The sequence below is a fragment of the Hippocampus bargibanti genome, linkage group LG06, assembly GCF_051943395.1.
Source record: "Hippocampus bargibanti isolate YZ-2025 linkage group LG06, ASM5194339v1, whole genome shotgun sequence".
NCBI classification, from domain to species: Eukaryota; Metazoa; Chordata; class Actinopteri; order Syngnathiformes; family Syngnathidae; genus Hippocampus; species Hippocampus bargibanti.
Window position 1 is genome coordinate 9,738,377 of NC_142739.1, and position 20,105 is coordinate 9,758,481.

The 20,105-nt window shown below is 41.8% G+C and overlaps 1 protein-coding gene and 1 long non-coding RNA gene across 3 annotated transcripts; one reads left to right on the top strand and one right to left on the bottom strand.

The window, feature by feature from the left end:
* Positions 1-233: 233 nt before the first annotated feature.
* Positions 234-11,445, bottom strand: prdm1a (PR domain containing 1a, with ZNF domain). Of its 2 annotated transcripts, XR_016115344.1 has the most exons (8): positions 11,252-11,445; positions 8,326-8,655; positions 6,717-6,836; positions 6,008-6,260; positions 3,331-4,256; positions 2,386-2,514; positions 1,731-2,253; positions 234-628 (listed from the first exon to the last, which is right to left on the bottom strand). XR_016115344.1 is itself a non-coding variant. In XM_088999066.1 (7 exons), exons 1-7 carry the CDS (start codon positions 11,276-11,278, stop codon positions 1,804-1,806), a joined length of 2,235 nt encoding a protein of 744 aa, XP_088855192.1. In that variant the 5' UTR covers positions 11,279-11,445; the 3' UTR covers positions 234-1,803. The 2 variants fall into 2 exon arrangements, 1 of the variants encoding a protein (XP_088855192.1); XM_088999066.1 differs by having other exon boundaries at positions 234-2,253.
* Positions 11,446-11,573: 128 nt separating this feature from the next.
* On the top strand, positions 11,574-19,155 carry LOC148896371 (uncharacterized). Its single transcript, XR_016115351.1, has 3 exons — positions 11,574-11,604; positions 18,670-18,744; positions 18,834-19,155. It is a non-coding gene; the product is annotated as an uncharacterized LOC148896371 (long non-coding RNA).
* Positions 19,156-20,105: the final 950 nt, after the last annotated feature.

A 20,105-nucleotide genomic window follows, 5' to 3' on the forward strand; every position in this document is an offset into this window, starting at 1 on the left:
ATTATTATTATTATTATTATTATTATATTATTAATTTTTTTTCAATTATTATTGTTGTTGTTGTTTTTTTGAAAAATCAAGATTCTATAAAAGTATTAAACATTCCTTTCATCACTGTTGCTGTGAAATGTAAATTTCTCCACTGCGAGACTAATAACTAATGAAGCAAAGGCAAATGCAACATGTTCCTTGTAGCATTTGTTCTTTTAGACATCAATAAGAACATACAAGGGTTTGGATTAAAAGCAGTGAACATTTATAATAATTATTTTCATAATTTACACATTTGGACATTTTTGCACATAAATAAAACATTTTGTAAACCAACCAGCATGTAAATGTAAATACACACACGTATACACACACACACACACACACACACACACACACAATTTGTGGAGTTAAAGCTCACGAAAAACGGACGAGACACTTTTTGGTCAAAGAGGAAGCTGAGAAAGTGGAAGGGGCCAGTGCATAAGAATTGTGCTAGGGTGGGGGGGAGTTAGGAACAAATAATTAAATCAAAGTCCCTGATTTCTTCTTCACATTCTTCCTGCTTTAGTTTGGTTTGCAGTTTGGAAGTCCACTCAACTTTGGTTTGGACTGACAGTATGGACACGGGTGTATGCTGAGGCGAAAAAAAAACACATAAAATACAATTCTATTAAAAAGAAAAGTAGCCTAAAAAAGCTGAATAAAAAAAAAGAAAACTATTTTTGAAAAGTAAAAAAAATATCCAACTAAATTTATATATTAAACAATTACAATTTGGAACAAAATGCAAAGTAAACAAATAAAAAGGAAAGAATGCAACAAAATTCACACTAGAATTAAATAACATTTTAAATCAATTTAAAATTAGCAAAGTTCAGAATGTAATATATATATATATATATATATATATATATCCTTGCTTTGCTTTGGACGGTTGCAGTTTGGAAGCTCAGTCAACTTTGGTTTGGTGTGTCACAGACAGTGTACTTTAAAAGAAAAGAAAAGAAAATTTAGTTGAAATGTAAACAAATTGTAAAATGAAATGAAAACAACCCATTATAAAAAGAAAAACAAAACGTAAAAGACAACTATGTGAAGGACAAGAACAAAATCTTCCAATTTTTCCCGCTTTGGTTGTTTTCTGTTTGGAAATGTGGTTTACTTTGGTTTCGAGTGTCACATCTGCCTAACTGAAAATGTCCATATGTCCTTACAAATGTCATAAAAATGACAATTAAATACCCAAAGTCATCTGAAGAATAAAATAAATAACATCAAATCAAATTCCGTTCTTCACATTCTTCCTACTTTTCTGGAAGTCCATGCAGTCAACTTTGGTTTGGAGTGTCACATCCAAGTCACTAACTGTGTCATCGTTATCAAAAAAGAAAACAAAAAAAAAACAAACAAAATGACAAAACAGGTGCTACATGTTGCCCAGCTGCACCCCACGCGCATTTATTCTTCAAGTAGCCAAAGAGCAAATAAATAGAAAATAAGTTCCATCTTGAGCCTCTCCTTGAACACACTCACTCTCTCTCTCTTACACACACACACACCCTCACATTTGCACTCTGAGGTAACTGTTGTGATGCATACACTCACCCTTGTGTTCCTGTGATTTAAATTAAGTGGTAAAACGACAAATCTTGGAATCATTCTTGTAAACCCTGAAGAATGTTCTGGAAACATCATCATCAGCGAATAAATTAAAAAGACAAAGTGGAAATGGAGACCTTTTAGTAAGGCTGATTGTCTAATTTGAGCCCTGAGTAGCAAGTCCCTGAAGTGGACCCCTCTTGCGCTCCCTCACGGGTCCGCCTCCTGCTTAACGGCGAGTCCACGTCGCACCTTGATGACCGACGTCTGGCGCCACGCGGCCCCCAGAACCTGCTTCTCTAGGACGGCGTCCATCTCGGCTCCGCCTCGGAGCCTCTCCAGTTGCTCGGCGTGCTCGCTCATATCGAAGCGTTCAATTTCCTCGTTGGCGCGTTGGATCTCCTCCACGGTGGGGTGGGGAGCAGCGGTCTGGCAGTAACCCTTGAGGTGAAGACGTAGGCTGCACAGGTGGATGTAGTGGCGGTGGCATTGCGGGCACTTGTGTGGGCGCTCGCGGGAGTGCAGGCGCTTGTGGAGCTTGAGGTGCACAAACTGCGTGAACTTGGCCGGGCACAGCTTGCAGTGGTACGGCTTTTCGCCTGAGTGGAGGCGCAGGTGCGTCTTCAGGTTGCTGGTACTGCTAAAGCGCTTGTGACACACCTTAACATACAACAAATAGAAGATGTAAGATCTGTGATGTGGATTATTGTATTTTTTTGCCCATTTACAAACGTTTTTACTACAATTTCCTAGTATGAAAACAACTCGTCCAACAGGTGTGGAAAACCTCACCTGGCACTCGTGTGGCTTCTCTCCCGTGTGGACCAGATAGTGTTTCTGCAGGTGGGCCAGCTGCGTGAAGCCCTTGTTACACGTCTGACACTTGAACGGTCGCTCGCCACTGTGGACGCGGAGATGGACCTTCACGGCAGGACAGCGGAAATCAGGAAATAAATACATCAATCACACAAGGTGAGTCAAAGTCACAAATGTGAGTCATCAGTCAAAGACAATTTTAAGTGCTGATCTTCCACAAACCACTTCACAGTCACACATTTGCGTTACTTAGTTACGCTAATACATTAATCTGTATTGTTTATTGAAACCCTACCATTTGTGGTTGGGTAGGAACCGAGACCTGTTGCAAATAGTCAAAATTTGAGCATTTTTGACGACCGCCCTAAATGTTTACTTGGCCAAACATAATGGTGTCGATGCCTTAGTTTGGCTGAAATGAAACTCCTCAACTTCATACCGTTTCTTGGATGAAGACGTTCTTAGTTCAAATGGCAATGTATCTTGAAAATACAGATTTTCAAATGTCATGGAGTTACTTACAATCTAAGTCATGTCAAGTCTCACGATAACCAAGCGAGACTAATTGACAAGACTTGGCGACTCAAGTCTGACTTGAATGAAGTCTCATGAATAAGTTAGGGTTGGGACTTTTGCTAGTTTTGGCCAAGCCAAACCAAGAAATTGGTGATTTAAATCTGACTTAAGTCAGTAGGTGATCATCAAAATCAATCCCTCACACGGTCAGAATTCCGAGTCAAAGTCAAAACAAGTCTTGTGAATACCAAATCGGAGTCAAGTTATGACTCATGCGTTTCACATACTATATATCAGCTTAGTCTTGAAAATGGTCTCTTGGGACAAATTTGATTCAAGCCAAGTAAAAATTATGAGCAACAGGAACTGTGAAAGCGGTGCCTCTCAATTTTTTGGGGTCTTTACCTTGAGATTGGAAAGCTGTCCAAAAGTCTTGGTGCAAACATTGCACTCGTACTTGATCTTCCCATTGTGCTTCTTGAGTGGGTAGGGCAGCGCCTTGTATCCGGCCGAGCCGACGCCCCGCTTCACCTTCACCAGATTTACCGCTTCATCGTCCGAGTCGCACAGTTTGCGAGGCGCTCGCTCACCAGGTATCCCCGTGGCGGGAGATCCGGTAGGCGGACAGTGGTGCCCTCCATAAGGGTGGTGCGTAGCCACCTTGTCCTTGAGGGAGTTGGCGGCTGGGAAGGCAGTAGAGGGCACCGGTAGGAGGAAGTCCCGGGACGGGTTGGTGGCTTCTGACAACAGGAAGCGCCGCCCGGCTGCATCCGAGGGAAGGAGAGGAACATGGGGAGGCAAGTAAAATGGGTACATCCTCGGGTAGATGCCGCCTACGGTGGGGAGGCCGCCCCCTGGAAGCGGGAAGTGGTGTGGCAGGAGGTAGCGAGAGTAGGGCGCCCCTGGTGGGTAGAAAGGCGACAGCGGGGCGGCGGACGGTGGCGAGTAACTGGGGTATGGCCCTAGTCCACCAGGGTAGAAGGTTGCCGACGGGCTCCCCCGGGGGCTGCTCTCCGGGCTGCTCCTCGCAGATGGGCTGGGTGTGGCTGACGACTGGTCACCGGGGGAATGGGGGTACCCCAGAGCCCCTGTCTTGAGGAAGTCCTCAGGGTGCCCTCTGAGGGGCGGGTAGAGGGCGCGCGGGTACAAGGGGCGCTCGGGGCTGTAGGTGCAGTGCGGGCGGGTTGGTAGTGGTCGACTAGGCTCACTCTTCGGCACGTCCCGCAGGATTGATAGGACGCTGTGTTCTCGCTTGGCGGGCCTGGGGGTGACGGTTGGGGGAGGTGAGGGGTCCGACGCTTGATGCTGCTTCACCTCCAGCAGCGAGCGATCTGCAGGAGAGGAAAAGTCAAATCAATAGAGGTCTTGACGGATGTTTACTTTTGGAGAGATAAACGTGCATTAGCGTTCTCAAAGTGACACATGCTTGACGGACGAGGTGAGGATCCGGACAGGAAGTCAGGTGTGTGTGTGTGTGTGTGTGGGGGGGGTTACACATATTGTTACAACTGAATGAGGTAAACACACTGAGGTGTGCGCAGACAAAATGCCTCTTTATTGCCGCTTTGTAATAGCTTTATAGCTCAAGCTCTATTAAGACTGTTTTGTATTAGATAACACTGCTTTACATGAGCTTACAGTGCAACTTTATTGTCGCAGTTTTCAGAATCAGAAAGCTTTTAATCGTCCCACAATGAGGAAATTTGCAGTCCGCAGCAGCAATTTGAAATTTTGCTGCTTTAACCCTGGTTCGATATTTGATAACATTGCATAACCTTTTCTAGCTTCAACACCACATTATTATCACTTATGCTGTTATATATGAGCTAACAATGCTTTGTGCTGGTAAACGCTGCTCTTACTGATGCGTTATATTAGCTAAGGCTGCTCTTTTACGTGCTCTCTCTCTCTCTCTCACACACATACACGCACACACAAACCACACACTGCAAGATGAAAGCGGGGATTAGCGGACTAAACTCTTAAAAGCTAAAACATGTCAACTCTCTGCTAAATGGTCACCATCTATTATGTGCGATACAATGCGTAAATTATTCCCCACCCCCAAATACACACACACACACACACACACACACACACAAATGAGTGAATGAGTAGTAAGGTGTCGGTGAGTAAACATGGAGGTTATCAGTTAGCCTTCCTCCTCATCCTCCTCGCAAACCTAAACAAACATGGCGGCCATCTTGGAGATTTCAATCTGTCAGCAGCCCAGACAGGAAGTTCAAGAGGAGGGGAAAGGCGGTGGGTGTGATGGTGGTGAGGGTGCGCAATGTGGGGCAGTGGGGACTCCCTTCTGTTCTTTTTAAGTGATAAATCACACTCACAAACATACCCACGTTGAGGGCTGGAAGGTGGGCTCAAGTGCTCACACTACAAAGACGCAGAGGGGAAAGTAGCATCTAACACGCACAGTTGTTCATACACACAGACGCGCACACAGACACACACACACCTAACACTGCTTTAAATTAGCTCAGGCTACTTTTAAAATCTTGTACACGAGCTAGCATTGCTAGCACACTGCTGTATGTATTATAATTGCACACACTTTTTAACCACTGCCCAACATTAGCTATTTCTACTTTTAAGCTATATTATATATCTTAACGCTGCTAGGAAACTGATTTATACTAGCTAACACTTTCATATAATACATTGCATGTTAAAACATGGGTGTTGTGCACATTAGTAAGATATATTTATCTTTGTCTTTTCTGTAATACCGTACAATAGCTATCTGGCTGGCTGGCTAGCTATCTAGCTGGTTAGCTATTAGCTATCTATTGGCTTGCTAGCTAGCTTTCTATCTATTTGTCTTACTATTCTATTTGAGTTATTTCCGGGTTAGCTGAACGCTGGCGCGTGTGGCTGCTGCTGCTCACCCAGAGAAATACTTATCCTGTGACTGTAATGTGACCTTGAGAGTTTTGAAAGGCGCTTATAAATTAAATTGATTATTATTATTATTATTATGATTATTATTATTATTATTATTATTATTACAAGTGTGTATCCCACAGAAAGTTGAGATCATGGCGACCCAGCCCTACAGTTTACTTACTGAGCTTCTCCATCATCAGTTCCCCGGATGGTGGGTAGTGTAGTCTCCGTGCGTAGTCGTGGCAGTACCACACCAGTAGTTCCGTGCCGGCCGGCACAGGCCTGACAGTGTAGAAGTAGACGTCCAAGCCGTTCTGACATGCCGCCACATTCTGCTCGGCTGTGGAGTGGGCTGGGTTCACATAGCGCATCCAATTGGAGCGAGACTCGTCCAGACCGTCCACAAAATGGTGGAAGTTGCCGTCGGCGTATATCTGAAAGGGTGGAGGAAATAACATGTTTAGCTGCGTTTTTACTAGAGATGATTTTTAAAAGATACGGTTGCTTTATATTCACCATCAATGTTTTAAGGATGGTTCATTTATGGTCAAATGGCTTTATAGTGACTACCACTAGCACCACTTTTATAGCTGTCTTACACTGCATCTCATCTAAAATGGTTGAACCAACAACATGCTTCGCTTCATGACACACAGGTTGTCCAGGATGGCGTAGGGGGTTACTTCCTGGAAGTGACAAAGTGGGTCAGCCCATCACTGTTGTGGAATTACAGGATGCTACCGTTGACATCACTTCCTACACCTCTCGCTTTCTCTCACAGCTAGAGTTACACTTCCTGTGACAAAAGCAGTGGCGGTGATGTCACAGGAAGTGACCCCCCACCCCACACCACAGAGCCCTTTTGCACACATACATAAATATGCACTCACCCGCCAGAAGTACTTGCGGTTGGCGTCCTTGGGCACGCTGTCGGCCATGTAGATTTGGCCTACGAGGGGTCCGAAGCGGGTCCCTTTGGGAATATACTCCCGGCTGCACACGCCGACAACCTGAATATGGACACAAGACTACATTTTAGTTGGTCCACAGAACAGAACAAACCAATACAAGCCTTATTAACTCATTCACTGTCATTCACAAATTTTGGGGGGAATTGAAAATATGACGAAGAGCGCTATTCCAGAATTTGTTCGGGTTTTGTTTTTTTCATGCCTGGGTGCTGATAAGGCGCTTGCTATGGCCTCTGGCAATGTTTTTTTTCTTTTCCACAAGGAGGCAGCATTTCCCTTTTTTCCATGTTAGCGCTTCATTCCAGCTTCAGCTGTTGTTAAAGCGGTATATAAATCTGTATATATGTATTGCATTGCATTTTGGACAGTCGCCCCCATTTCAAGCTCTTATAACTCCAGACCCGTATAATTTAGGAATTATATTTGAGCTCCACTGAGAACACTGACCCTTTTCATTGAAGTAACGCAATGCAGCTACTGTCATTATTTATTCAGGTTACAAAAACAATTTACCTATTCAGACTACAGATGTAAATATATTCAGTGCTGGGCTGTCTGGGCCTGCAATGCCTTCTGTGCTGGCCTAAAAATATCAGATTCAAAGACTGATGTTAATTATATTTTGTCCATGAATTTCAAGCTCAGATAACTCCAGACCAATATAATTTAAGAATTAACTGTTTTTTTCTGATAAAAGAAGAGAGTCTAAGGTTTCTAACGCTGTGTTGAATGTTTATGTAGTCCTAAAACTCAATACAGTAAAGTCTCGTTATATCGATATCGGATATATCGATAGTCCCGGTTATATCGATACTATTTCTATGCACGTACGGAGAAAATTACATGCAAACAGGGTGGGATATATCGATAGTCCCGGTTATATCGATATTTTTTCGGACTCCCTTGAATATCGATATAACGAGACTTTACTGTATTCCGTGCGCCCTGGAATTCCAATGACAAAAACCCTGGCACTGGAGTGGACACATTTTTGCACGTCTGGCAGTGAATGAGTTAAAAAAAACATATCTTGTATTTTACAAATTATTAGACAAAAACTGTTTTTCAATGCAGAGAGATTGATTCCGTTGATTATTAGCCTCGTGTTAACGCAATTATTCAAATTTAACGGACTTTCACTTCTCTTCTGATCTCCGTGGTCAGCTTCCTCTGGATAACAAACATCCTGACGAAATAATCCATACCATCACACTTTTGACCGGTAGGGGGCTGCCTATGGATGGGTGGGGGTTGGGAGGATATATCATCGAGATACATTTTACACCTTCGCTACTAGTAAAAGACACTTGCGGATGTCTCAAAGCAAGCAAAGTACAATATTGTTGTTGATGTTGTTTTGATCATATCGGCATAGAATGGCTCTCTCTGTTGGTCGCCAAGAGACACTGCAGTTGGCCTGAACTCTTGCTTTGAGGCTGCTTTATTTTAGCTAACGCTACTTTGTATTCACTCGGGCTGCATTATAGTAGTTTATATTATTAATGATGTGCGTGTGCTGGTGTCTCACCTCTTTTCCATCAACCGTGTGCTTGAACATGAGGTTCCGGGGAAGCGAGGCATGTGCTCTGATGCTCGCAATTTTAGTGGCATGAGCATCCCCCTCTGGTCCCGCCTCACATGTGGTGTCCTTGACGATGTACGTGCATTTGTCCTCGAACTCGGCCTCTGTCCAGCGAGACATGTCGGCCTCGTCCGCTTCTTCCACCGCGGCTATGTTGGAGTCCGGCTGGACATCGTCTGAGTTGGTAGAGGCCATCTTGGCGACGTGGTGGGCGTCGTCCTGCTCCATGGTGTGCGCCCCCTCACTGGTCAACATGGCCGAGCTTTGTGAGGTCGCCTGGCAAATACGCAAGGATCATATTATTTTTATAGTAGAGTATTTCCTCGTTCAAGGACGACCTGAGGGGTAAAAAATGCTTGAATTGATGTTACTAAATGTTGCTAAATGATGTTGTGAACTCATTCACTGCACTGATGTGCAAATGTCTCCACTCCAGTGCCAGGGTTTTTGTCATTTTCACTCAAATTCCAGGACCCACAGAATATTACCTTTTAGGACTACATCAACATTCAATTCGGTGTAAGAAACCTTAGACTCTCTTATATCATCAGAAAAAAAAGAGTTAATTCTCAAGTTATATGGGTCTGAAGTTGTCTGAGCTTGAAATGGGAGCGGCTCCACAAAAGGCAAATGCTGCCCTTTGGTGGGAGGGAAAAAACATTTACAGAGGTCTGACCAGCACTTTATCGGCACCCATTGCAAGAAAAACCAAAACCCGAAGAAATTGGCGAACTACGTCATGCTTTTTAATTCCCGAATAAATTCAGTAATGGCAGTGAATGAGTTAAAATGAGATACGGACTAACTTTTATTTTAAATGAAGACAATAATCATAAGAAGTAACACAATTTAAATTGACAGATTTTGTCTTTGATATTTTTGACCGGCGACAACAACACTGTGGATGACTTTTAAGTGAGTTAGCTATGAGTCAGACGCCGGAAGAAGACGGAGGAAGTAAGGAAGTCCGGAAGAAAGGAAGTTCCTTTGACGCAATACCACTAAATATGGAAGGCCAGCGATTCAACAGCGGCGAAATGAATTTGCCCGAGGAGGAAGAGGAGAAGGACAATATTGTTCCATTCGGGTAGGGAGTCGGGTGGGTGGGGGGTTCTCGATCCAATGACAAACACAGCAATTAGTCCTCACACAAACAACTACACCCGCATGCCAACAAAATTCAAGTCAATCAGGCCATTCTTTGCTTCATTCTAATTTTCCATCAAGGGACTCAGAAAACTTGAAACAATTACCTTGGATGAAACAAATCCATTAATGAGCTTGTGGAGTTGTTTTGATCGCATTTTGTAAGTGCAAAAAGAAAAATGCATAAAAAAAGAAAGAAAATGGCATTCAAAAAGCTTCATTTGAATGTGAAAATGTAAATACAATGCAAATGAGGCAAGTTGGGATACCCACGGCACAGCACAACTTTTTTATTGAATTTATAGGACACAACTGGAATTTAAAATATTGCCAGGACATTTTCAAAGTCACTTCGCAAGTGCACCGTGAATTTCTTCTTGCGTCTAAACAGAATGAGTGAGAGAGCTCCAATGACATAATGTGATGCTGAACTAAATGCCTCTTCAGCATTACGAAAGGAACAACAAAAAATACATTCAAACCTCAATCACCCCAATTATTTAGTTTGTTTATTTTTTACACCGTAGGAGTGCACACTTTTATCTTTCCCTGAAATCATCACACAATGCATCCAATAAAAGATAAGCTGCCATTTTTTATTTCAAAACACAAAAATTGCCCTTTATCCTTCAATGTTGAGCTTCTTTTCCCAACTTTTTTCAAGGTGTTTGAAAAATCGAATGGTTTTCCCTCAGAGAAGTCCAATTTGAAACTAAGAAGCACCAGAATTTATATTTGAATATTTTTTGTGGATTTTTACAACACCTATGTGTCATAAATGCACAAAAACAAAAAGATCTTTAACACACAAAAAATTAAACTAAATACACACCTATCAATGCATCACACAGCAATCATTTTGTCAAGTTATTATTTCAAAATCCACTTTAAATCTTAAAACAACTTATTTTCTTTTCGGTTTTTCCCATCTTAAAACAACAACAAAATAAATTATTTACTTATTTTGTAATTTTGTTCTAAGCCCAAAAAATAGCCACATTTAAATTTTAAAATCACACAAATACCAAATATTCCTTTTATGGCAGATTTTCTCAGCAATAAAGTCCACACGTCGTGTCCACTTGTTTAAAAAATAACATCTTTAGGCCTTCTGATATACAAAATGTACCTTTCAAACATTTTAGGTCCTGATTGTTTTGGAGGCTTTTTTTAAAGAGAACAAAATCGCCTTAAAACACACCAGAAGACTTTTTTGCTTCTTGAACTATACAATCTCACACTTTTCCTTTTACACAAGTAAGAAACAAAACACAAAAAAGACCTTTCTAAATGCGACCGACTAAATCTTATTCAAGCACATTAAATATTCATTTTTGACTTTGCAATGTTTTCACCTATTTCTTGCCCACAAATACAAAGAAAGGCACACCTTACACCTGACGAGCATTTGTTTAATAACTACAACCCAAAGTAAGCCTTAAACACACCAAAGTCGACGTTTTTACTTCCCAATTGTGTCTATTACAGCTCGCCCCCTGACACTTTATATCTTGTCCAGTTACAAAACGTTCTTTTCGAACAACCAACAACCCCCCGCCCCCCCAAAAAGTCAAAATTAATCCTTAAAAATACTTTTTGTTGGGTTTTACCGCTTCGTTGATTCTATTTCACCAAAGGAGGTGTAAAAAGGGCATAATATCTACAATCGTGAAACTGTTAAAAGTTGAGTAAAAGTGATGAAATGTTCAAAAGGAAAAGTAGTCACCGTGTAGCTTTGGTCCCATCCACACATAAGGGCGTCTGGTCAGGGCCTCTCTGTCCGTGCGTGCGTGTGAGCGGGACAGGTGCACGCCGTCCTCTCGTGGCTGGGATACTCCGTACTCGTCCTCGCGTGTGTTTGTGTGCGTGCGTGCACGCGCGTATGCGTAGCCTTCTGCGCGCCGCGTTGAAGTGTGCGACGCAAGGCGAGAGACTCCAGCTATGTCCGAGAAGGGCCGGCTCGGTCACGCCCCTTTGGAGACCAGGATACGCCCCTTGGTGTCTGAGTCACGCCCCCTGGCGCTCTACACGTAAACAAAACACGACAAGCGTTCCTCAGCCAGGAAGCTTTCACCTGAGGTCAGGTTAGAAATCACGTTATAAAAGTTTTTTTTAATTAGTATGTCCTTGCAATTGTATTTTTCATGTTTTGGTTGATTTGTGTATTTATTTAATTAATTTAGTTTTTGTAATTACTGCATTCCATTTTGCCATCCAGCCATCATCCATTTATTGTCCAAACGACACGAGGGTCACTTGCGTACAGAAGCCTATCCCAACTGTCTCCGGGCAGTTTCACCTAAACTTAATTTTTGATGATATATCATGTTGTTGTTTTTATTTCACTTGATTCGTTTATTTTAAAATCATTTTATTTGTTTTTAATTTCTTATTTGGACGATTTATTTATGTCCCTGGAGATTTTATTTATGATTTCTTGGGAAACTTCTGGTCTATTTTATTTCCCCAACTAACTCGTGTGAGTGCATGCATGCATGCGTGCGAATGTGCGTACGTGTACGTGTGTGCGTGTGCGCGTGTATGCGTGTACGCGTGCGCGTGTGTGTCGTGTGTTTTGGGGGAAGCATTGAGTCACACACGTGGTCACAGGATGTCCCTCTCCTCCCCGGGAGAGCACACGCACGCGTACAGTTCCATAGGTTGCCTTTAGGGGGCATCGCCGGTCCTCGAGGCTCTTCTGTCCACTTCGTGTGACTTCGTTTCAATCTCTGTTGTCGACGTTCACTTTTGTCCTCTGCATTTTCTCCTCTTTTTTTAAATTCGTTACTTTTTAAAAACATTGTCAAATATGCTCTTACAGGGCACCTGTGTGTTTGAATGAGGTATGTCACATGACGTTCAAAGAAGAAAAAGCACACAGATGAGGACACGCAAAGTGGGCTGCCTTTTGAGCCCCCCCCCAAAGGAATATTGTTTTTGTTATTGTTCCGAACAAAAAGCACAGAAATTGGGGTCAAGATTCCTTTTTTTAACTTTGATGCAGAGTCACACAAGCAACCTACTTTGCAAAATAATTTATTTATGATGTATGAAGTCAAAAAAAGAAACACAGAAACAACCATATTTCTGATTTTGGTGAATATATAATACTGTATGTTTTCTGGACCAAAAGCCCAAAAATATATATAAAAAATTACATTGCTCCCCAACAGTCCCTTTGAAAGAAAATTAAGAAAACGTCAACATGATTTGAAATGTTCCTCAACATTTGCAATAAAAGCAACATTTGATGATTGTTTTTAATATATTTTTCTTCTGCACAATTCAAACACATTTGGATACTGTTCCTCCTCAGAGCAGATGACACATGAACACATGAACATGTCGTGCACATGGAAAAAATTCATGTAAAATGGAAGCGGAAATGGAAACCAGAACAAAAAATAGAGACAAGACTCATGCAAAAGTGTAAAAATAAAAATACCACAAAGGAAAATAAAATTTAAGCACACACAAACACACACGCACGCGCACACACACACGCACACACACACACACACACACACACACACACACACACACACACACACACACACACACACACACGCACACGCACACGCACACAAATACACACACACACACACACACACACACATACACAAACGATGTCCCAAATAAACAACCAGGTAAAAAAAAAAGAAATAATGGCTGAATACAATGAAATAAAATAGAAAGAACACTTAAGGACAATAAAAACAAAAAAATAGGGGTGATACATAAATAAAAACAATATTCTGTACTTGTATAACATTCCATCCATTTTGCATCTACTTTATCCTCTTGAGGGCTGTCGGGCGGCAGGGGCACACTCTGAACTGATCACCAAGCAATCGCAGAGCACACATAGACACACAAACATCTGCGCTCACACTCTAACGTCGGGACAAACTAGAAATATGTAGACAAAGTGGATAATACAAAAAAATAAAATACAACCAGAAGTTGGATTACTTGCTGAAACTAAACCTAGAGTCAAAATTAAAAATGATGTACATGTATAACGAAATGAATTTACCAATTGTTTTATACCCTCAAGATGCCCCCATGGCTCAGAGCACCTTATGACGAATGAAAAAGATTTCCACCATTATTTTCATTTCAATCAGTCAATCACAAAATAATAAAGTCATTCAGAACAGACACAAACAACTTCAACAGCAATGAAGATGATTTCCAGATTGAGAAAACTGAGATGAATGTCAAATTATTCCCGTAATTAACAAGCACGTGTGTATGTGATGAAAGCGGACGGGAAGAAAGAAGAAAACAATTCTGAAGAAGACAAAGTTAGCCTCCTATTCCTCTCTTTTCTTCCTTGGCTAGAGAGCTGGTGACAGAGGGTCTAACCACATCAATGGGTGCCTACTGCTTCCTGGCGCAACTCACGCGCGCACATGCACGCACGCACGCACACACACACACACACACACACACACACACACACACACACACACACACACACACACACACACACACACACACACACACACACACACACACACACACACACACACACACACACACACACACACACACACACACACACACACACACACACACACACACACACACACAGGACAGATGTATCCACAGCTGTCAGCCAGCAGGAAGAACCTATTCTGATAGCATTTTAGCTGACAATAGCATGGATGAACACATGCATACATGTCCGTACAGACGTCCCTCGCTACATGCAGCATTTTTAGCATCATATTACTGAACAAATGGCAACAAAATGGGGTCAACACGAGCTCGTTCTGCATTGACCAGCGATAGCCTCAACTAGTGAAATGCAAGGTTTGAGTCGCTAATGGACAAACAATACAATATAACCTCAGTTATATACACTGAACACATTCGGCCAATAAAATGAATAGGCTTTCACAATCCGGCACTAAGCATGCGAATGAACACGCAGAGCGAACATGCTAATAAGCACGTTGGCCATTAGCTTGAATACATGAGAGCAAACTATCATATAAAACCGAGCAAGATGTCAAATAAATGTGTTAGCTTTTAGTTGCTCATGGATGTTAGGCTGATGCAGAGAGGACATTGAAACACATATGAGCTTAATTGGATTGGATTGGATTTGCCTTTATTAGTCTTGGAGAAATTTATATTTCACATTAGCAAAGTGATGAAAGGGATGAAAGGAGAAAAACAAAATACAGGAGCTGCTGGATAGGCAGCCACTCTCGCGGCACCGTCTTGAAGTCAAAAGGAAAAAAAAACTAAATAACAAATAATATGACAACAGAAAAACAATATGACAACACAAAGACACAGAGAGTCATTCATTCTTAAGCACTTTCTGTACCCTCTTTGTTATATGAAGCAGTTCTAGATGAAAGAGGAGAGGATCATGCTGTATTTCCACCAGTGGATTAGGGACATCATGGTGGAATGTACACGTCGACTACAAGCCAAATGTTGAAAGCAAACACGCAGCAATGGAGCAAATACTGCGAATAAACATATTGAACAGTTAGCTAACTCTCTCTAAGTTTTTAGTTAAAATTAACTGTTGTGTAGTGTTTAACAACATACCAATAAAGATGATAGTATTTAGCCACTAGGTGACATTCAAAGTAACCTAGAGTGAGTACACAAATGAAAATCTTAGCCATTAAATGGTGACTGTGCCAACCAACTAGAGACGACAGTCAAACATTCTTGTTTTTTTCAGCATATTTTTTTATGGATTAGCCCCACGAGTGGTCACTAAAACTGCTCACTTGCATAACCATGTCCAACAAATATTTTAGCTATCCTCCTGTAAACACGGGTCCAAACCTTTTGCATGTACAGGAGGAACTCAGCTAATATTAACGATTTGCTAGTAAACATGCGAACATTGCAAACTTGTAGCTGCTTGATACTGGTGGAAATGGCAATGGATATCAATGCTAATGAACGTCTGTATAAACCCTCAACATACACATAAGCTCATTTATGTTAGCCATTTGCCACTAAGCATGCTAATGAACGTTTAACCTTCACCACATTGCATTACCATTCCAATAAACAAGTTAGCCTTTAGCTTCCATATGTTAATAAACACACCATCCATCCATTACTGTTAATAATAAACTAGCAAAGGACTCGTGACCAGTGTGTTGAACACAAATAATAGTAATAGCCACAATAAGTAAATTGCCCCGTTAGTTTGTTGTTGGGGGAGTGACAGGGCATTAGGGGGATGTTTCAGGTAGCTAGGGGGCACACAAACCATCACAAAAAAGTTTCTTTTTTGTTTGAAACGCATGCCTGCAGGACAACGGCACACAAAAGACTACATGCATACATTGTTTGCTTAATGCACGCACCCACAACGCACACGTACAATTGCACACATATTATAGTTTGTACACACGTGATATGAGCAAAAAAGTGAGTATATTTATAATAGCCAGAAAAAAAAACGCTTATAATTGTTAAGATGGTCTTATAAAATAAATTAATGACCAAATATACTCAATTTAATGATTAAACTGAAACAAAATCTAAAAAAAGGCACGCAAAGAGAAACTACCTCTCAAAAAAGAATCAATATTTTAATTCCAATTAAAATAATTAAATAAATAATAAATAGGTAAAAATAAACACAAAATAGGTCAGATACAAATGCATTTTAAATTTAAAATTATGCACCTGGACCATACATATATAAAATACTTTTCAAAACAGAATCGGTATGTGAAAAGAGGTAAAATTAAAAACCAAATTAAAATAAACCACAATGGGACAAAAAAAACACATCAAACCAATGAAACAAAATGACACAAATTTCCATAGAATCACCATTTTAACAATATTTTGAGAGTGAGAGAGAGAAAGAGAGAAAGCCTTGTAAAAGGAAACCAAAGTGCAACTTTCGTCTCCCCCCCCCCGTCACTCCCCCCCCCCTCCCCTCAGCCCGCCCACCTCCCTCAGGTGATCTGCCATGTTAATTGCAGCCCACAGGCCATTTGATGACTCGCCAAATATCTCCAAAGGATTGCACATTGTCCACCTCTTCCTGTGGTGGGTTTGGATTTGTGAGCGAGGGGCAAATTCACATAGTGCACGCTGGACACTCTGAGTGTGTGAATACAAGGAAGTTCATCCTTGAATGGAAAAGCCATTAAAGAGAATTAAGCAGGTTACAGCAACCATGATCCCCCTGGGGGCCCCTCCGCTCCCCCTCAGCCTCGTGGCAAGCATCCGACTCGGCCCTTCTCAAAAACGAGTCGCGTTTTGGAGATTGGGGAGGGAGAAGGCGGAGGGGAGTTTTAGATAACCACCCCCATCCCTAATCTGGCCAATCCACCCCTGCTGGGACCAGACTCACACTCACACACATATAAACACATGCATGCACACACACGTTTCAGGCACAGTCAACAGATGGCATAAAGATCGAGTAAACTTGAACAAGACACACAGCAGACACAAACAGCCCCCGCACCGCCTCACAGATTCAACTTCCCAATTAGGTATCAAGCTAATCGGCATCCTCAGCAGCCCCCCCCCCCCTCCGGTCACACACAAACAGTTCATTAGAAAGCAACAAAACACGATCACACACATCTAATGTGACGGTTGAATCAGGTGATTCGTCCATTAGTGGATGACATCATGCAAATGAACTTTATCCACATCGATGGAATATCATAATAAGACTTGAGTTGAAAAAACTGCTCATTAACTACAGTATACTGTCGCACGTTAGCAATTAGCCACCAAGCAAGCTCATGAACGTCACTATGGTACGTTAGCATGCACGCATACATGTACAATTTAGATTACATTAGAGATGAGATCGGCTTTTATTTGTCTCACAGTGGAGAATTTTACATTTCACAGCAGCAAAAACAAAATGCAGGAGCTGCTGTAAAGGCAGCCATTCTCGCGGCGCCATATTGATGTCAAAAACAAACCAAAAAAAACAATATAACAAATAATGTGACACAACACAAAAGACACAGACAGTCATTCAATCTTAAGCACTTTCTGCACCCTATTTGTTGCATGAAGCAGTTCGGGATGAAATGGAAGAGGATCAAAACGTCCTTTTCACCAGTGAATCAGGGACGTCAGGGTAGAATGTGCACGTCTGCTCCTGTCATGATCTGGTTGGCGCCCTACGGGTGGCGCTGTCGGCCCCGCCTGCACGTGCACAGGTGCTGGTCGTCCCGATCAGTGGCGCAGTGCCACGTTCGGATTGGCGACCAATGGGTAGCGCTGTCAGCCCTGCATGCTGCCTCGCAGGTGCTGTTCGTTCCCAATCAGTGACTCCCAGCACTACCATTAGTTGTCGGGTCATTGTTTGTTGTATGTTCTATGCTTTGTATGCAATTGTTTGCCGTGCATGTGTTTGTTTCACCTTGGCGGACTTTTAATCTTGGTTTTCTTTTGATTGTCTTTTTTCTGTTCATATGATTTTGATGTTTTATATTTTGTTCCTGCTGACTTTATTTTAATACAATTTCTTAAACACAACCTGCTGATCCCTCCTGCCTGCTTTTTGGGATTCGCACCCGCCATCACCACCTTGCAATCCGTGACAGCTCCAAGATAAATGTTGAAAGCAAACATGAAGCTGTAGCATCCTTTGGCGAAAACAGTCACCTGTCACACGTAAATGCACTTCAATTCCAAGCCGCGACATATGCATCGCCGCTCTGCGCTGACACTCCTTTTTACTTATCTAATTAAGTTTAAAATTAAGTTTAAAACGCGTAGAAAACACGGTTGTCGTGAACTAGCTTAATGCTAATTTATCATTTGAAATGCCAAAGATGGGTCAGCAGAACTGAGTGTAGATGATATGATAATTATAAAGCTTCAATCGACTTCAAATTTAAAAAATGGACCAGTCATGACTTTTGACAAGTGTAGAGTTTAGTAAAGTAGCTATCTAGCTAGCTATCTATTAACTAGCTATTAGCTAGCTAGCTTTCTATCGATATGAGTTACTTCCGGGTTGAGTGAATGCTGGCACGTGTGGCTGCCGCTGCTCACCCACAGAAAAACTTATCCTGTGACTGTGAAGTGTCCTTGAGAGTTTTGAAAGGCGCTTAGAAATGAAATGTACTATTATTATTATTAAAGGGCCTTCTCTGCCTTTTCTTCTTCCAGTTCATTACGCCAACCCTTCTTTCAGGACCACTCAGTGCCGCCGAGCATGTTGTGGCACAATCTGGTACTACTATGGTTGGCTGCTTCTGTTTTCTAACTCCTGAAATGATTAAAAAAAAACATAAACGCGATTAAAGCCCAGGCTAATATTCTTTTTTTTCCAGACAACTGGCTCAACATGGCCGTCATCTCGGGATTCCACGTGACCGCTGCGTCACACGTGCAAACCCTGCAAAAATTCAAACAAGGACACGCCAACGCTTGTCTCTCCACACTGGAGCACAGACAAAACAGAAACTCCCCCCCACACACACACAACAAGCACATGAACATGTTCCGGTAAATAACCTGCAATGACTCACTCCGTGCACAAACACACACACACACGCACACACGCATACACACACACACACACACACACACACACACACACACACACACACACACACACACACACACACACACACACACACACACACACACACACACACACACACACACACACACACACATTGATAAACAAGCAAGAAAATGTAACGAAGCTAAGCGGCTTTATAATGTGTAATTTAATGTAACTAATAAAGTGTTGGCCTTGTACTCAAACATCATAGAGTACATCGGGAAAGTCGTTAATATTGCACAACTGTCCATGTTTTTATGTTCCTGTTGTGTTTATTATTTTGCTTTATGTTGACTAATATGTGAAGCGCTTATTTACATCTGCAACTGTTGTTAAAAGCTCTATATAAATTCGGATGTATTGTATTGTAACGCCGATTCATATGCGTATGAAGTTGTCGTTTGGTTATGTCTGTCTTTAAGGGGTGTGGCCTCGTAAGTGACATCAATGAAGGACGGTCATAGGTCAGTGTGAGCGTCCTTGCGAGCGTTTTCAGTTTTGTATTTCTTAGTCCAAATCATAATTGACCAATACAGGTTTCAATTTACTTAGATGCATGCGTGTATACAGTATGTGACTGTTCCTATAGCATGCACGGATAGATAACAAAGACACACACACACACACACACACACACACACACAACACACACACACACACACACACACACACACACACACACACACATGAGACAATGAAGACAATCAGGCAGAAAATGGGTCACCAAGAGGAACTTCTGTCACCTCAACTGACAAATGTTGAACATGTATGTATGCATGATGCTGAATATGACACACACGCACACACACACACACACACACACACACACGCACACACACACACACACACACACACACACACACACACACACACACACACACACACACACACACACACACACACACACACACACATGAACACACGTGGCTATGTGCAAACTATTTTTGGAAGACATGCAAAACAGGAGCAGTTCACAAATTAATTTTCAAATACATGTAATTGTGTGTAAGTAAATGCTTATGAAAAACTTGACCTG

Excerpts from the sequence above, each read along its gene's own strand:
- prdm1a (XM_088999066.1), bottom strand. The coding sequence starts at position 11,278 with ATGTGTGGATGGGACCAAAGCTACACG. Across the intron at positions 6,261-6,716 it reads ACCGCAAGTACTTCTGGCGG|ATATACGCCGACGGCAACTT; the intron begins GTGAGTGCATAT and ends CCACCCTTTCAG. Across the intron at positions 4,257-6,007 it reads ACTGATGATGGAGAAGCTCA|ATCGCTCGCTGCTGGAGGTG; the intron begins GTAAGTAAACTG and ends CCTCTCCTGCAG.